The sequence below is a fragment of the Pundamilia nyererei genome, unplaced genomic scaffold (assembly GCF_000239375.1).
Source record: "Pundamilia nyererei isolate P.nyererei 1_Seehausen unplaced genomic scaffold, PunNye1.0 scaffold00209, whole genome shotgun sequence".
Lineage (NCBI taxonomy): Eukaryota > Metazoa > Chordata > Actinopteri > Cichliformes > Cichlidae > Pundamilia > Pundamilia nyererei.
The window spans coordinates 389,399-392,404 of NW_005187610.1; the positions used below are offsets into that span (position 1 = coordinate 389,399).

The following is a 3,006-nucleotide window of genomic DNA, read 5'->3' on the forward strand; positions in this document are numbered from 1 at the left end:
AAAAAGCGATTTTCAATTTTCTGTAGTTTATTGCACTTTTTGCAATTTATATAGTTATTATAGACTTAATGCATAGATATTATCAAAATTTGGGCTATAACGGTTATATTGATGTATAGCAACTTCCAAAAATGGCACTACAGCATGTAAAATTATAAAGATAACTCTCGCGGACTTGGTTCTATGGTCTTAATGGGTTCATAGTGGGTCAACTCCCAGGAGGGTTTAAATGCCTGGGACTTGCCACCTTCTGGTTTTAGACCTAAAGAAGCTTATTGGATGAGACGTGAAACATCTGCACGAAATTTAAAGAACTCCAGTCACCTTATTTTCCTTACAAGGCGCGCTCAGAACAGCCAGTATGTTCAGCTGCTGAAGACTGTCCCACTACCTAGAGTGTAATGTTTGGCACACTTCACCTGTAAAACAAAAGGAGTTTCACCCTCAGATTAAACACAATGAGCTTGAAAACTGACTTTGTTGGGTGATGAAATCATTTTTAAAATGATTGCTCCGTGCTTAGCCACCGCTGAGCGGCTGGTTGTCTTGTTTCCATTACTGCGTATAACAATATATTTTTTTAAAACCTTATGTCTTTCTTTCTTTAATTTTTACTTTGCAAACATCTCTCTGCATCTTACCTTTGTCCAGGTTCCTCCCCAGATGGGTCAGATGGGTGGGGTACCTGTGATGGCTCCTCAGCCAATGATGTACAACCAGCCTGTTCTAAGACCCACTAACCCCTTCGCACCCATGCCCGGAGCCCAGGTAACTCTCATACATTTTTAACATCTTAACAGCTGATTACTTTTAGGAAATTAAATGACGGGATTGAAAATGTTGGACTCAAAGTCACCCTGACCTTAATAATTTGGCGAGGCTCGGTGTGTTTGTTTGGCAGTGTGTTAGCAGGATTACTCAGAAAGTTTTGAATGAATTTGCATGCAAATTTTTCGAAACTTGAGGCTTGAACCAACTTAGAGAAGATTAACTGCTAATAACAGAGCTGCTCTTATTATGATTACAACATCAGTTTAAATTCTCACGTTCTTTGTGGGTGGCAAAACAGGAAGTTCATGCAACAACATGCTCTTACCAAGATTTCTGTTTTGATCAGTGACACTTTATCAGTTATGAGGTTTTATGAGTTGGTTGTGGATTTTGGGTTTTGTTTTTTTGGGGGGTTTTTAGAACCAGTTATCGGCCCCTGGTGTCCATTAAAAAGACATTAAAATGAAAATTTTAAGAATTTAAAATTCCTCGTTGGCCTCACTGTACACGACCAGGAGCTCCATCCATTTTATGCCTCTTTCCACTGGTACCTACTTGGCTTTACTTGAATCAACTGTGTTTCAGTTGTTTTCCATTATAATTGAGTACCAGCTCAATATGTGTTGGGTCGTTATAGCAACGCTTCCGCAAGTCTATGACATTTATAGGCGTCGCAATCATAACGCAACAATGGAGGACGTCGAGGTGATGGTGTTGATGGTCTATGGCTTTTTGTCAGACTCGACACCACGATTCTGGTTTTTGTGGATTTGAGTCATTGCAGAGCTTCAAAAATGGCAGTTTTTGTTTTCAATCTCGCTACTGAGTGACCAATCGATGACATGCAGTCTGTTGACCTCACATTTTCAGACTGGAACCTCGGCCCATCAGGTACTAAAAAGTAACAGCTACTACCACGTAATTGAAAACCGTAAAAGTCGAGTCGAGCTGAGAAGGTACGAGTAGAAAAGAGGCATATTTTCTGTGAAAATGGGCACCTCGTGGGCACAACACCAGATTTAAGGTCAACATTAAAGAGGTGACTCCAGGATGCTGGATGGCTAGAAATTTGCAACACTGAAATAATAAAAGGGAAACACTGAAATAGAAAGACAAGCACAGGTAGTTTGTGAAAAATAGTGGGGAAAAAAAAAGGTTTGTTTTTCCCCTGATTCCTTAAAGAAAATCCTCCCAACCTGTGACACAGATGTGTCGTCTTGAGTCACCCACAGAAAACCTGAGAGTGGCAGACTGGTTGAAAACAAAACCAGCAGTACATAAATAACATTTGGCACACAAAGTCCTCTCAAAAGCAACAAATGCATAGAAGACAGGGTAAAAAATGATCACCAGGTCAACTGTGTTTTCATCTGATAGCTTTTAAGAGGGCCGGGGAAGTTCAATTATTCAGCAATTTTTAGAAATGCTGGTATTTTTCATAGAAGTTTGTTTGTATTGTTTTTTTTTATCTCGTTTTATCTTGCCATTTTTCCTCACCCTCAGTTTTTTTTGTGTAATTTCCCATTGAGAAATTCGTTACTGCGGTCAGAGCAGAGTGTCAGAGGGCTTCTCTGTGATCAAAACAAACCGTTTCTCCTATCATGTTCTCTCTTCTTTGTCTGTTTAGATGCAGTTTATGTAATCCAGTCAGGAGGGGAAGCAGAGTGCCAAAAGCAACATACATACAAACAAACAAACAGCATAAACAAACACAAGAGGATGATGATGATGAGATGGACGGAAGGATGATTTGCTCAAGCTGAAACGACAGACTGACACAAGATAACCGGGCTGACACCAAAAGTCAAGTTGGAAAGAGGAAGAGAAGATGACGAAAAGGATGGACTGAGCGATGGCAGGGGTTCGATGGGGAAGATGTTACCCTGGCTGGTCGTTGTCTGAAACAACTCATTGCACCTGTGTGTGTGTGTGTGTAGCTTCTCTCTGTTTATTGTCTGATTTGTGTTCCTATCGATGGAGGGATGTTTCAGGAGAGGGAATAAGGACGAGAGAGAACGACGGGGAGGAGGGAAGAGGGGATTCAGGAAATCCTACCTCTAGTTTTCAGTCAGGCTAAATGTGTCTGACTGCTGTGAGAGTCTCTGCTGCAGAATTAGCTTTATTTCATACTGGTGCTATTTTGTCCTCTGTGGGTCACTGCTCGCCTGCAACGGCAACTTTGGAGCACTTACGAGAAGACAAGTGTTTGTTTTATTGTGTGTGTGTGTGTGTGTG

The 3,006-nt window shown here is 41.0% G+C and overlaps 1 protein-coding gene across 1 annotated transcript in view; it reads left to right on the forward strand.

The window, feature by feature from the left end:
* Positions 1-3,000, forward strand: part of LOC102213042 (phosphatidylinositol-binding clathrin assembly protein) — a 113,347-nt gene extending 110,347 nt beyond the window's left edge. The window contains exons 16-17 of the mRNA XM_005747959.1: positions 652-768; positions 2,399-3,000. Of these exons, the coding sequence (XP_005748016.1) occupies positions 652-768; positions 2,399-2,413 (132 nt within the window). The 3' untranslated portion in view covers positions 2,414-3,000. The remainder of the gene's footprint in view (positions 1-651; positions 769-2,398) is intronic.
* Positions 3,001-3,006: the final 6 nt, after the last annotated feature.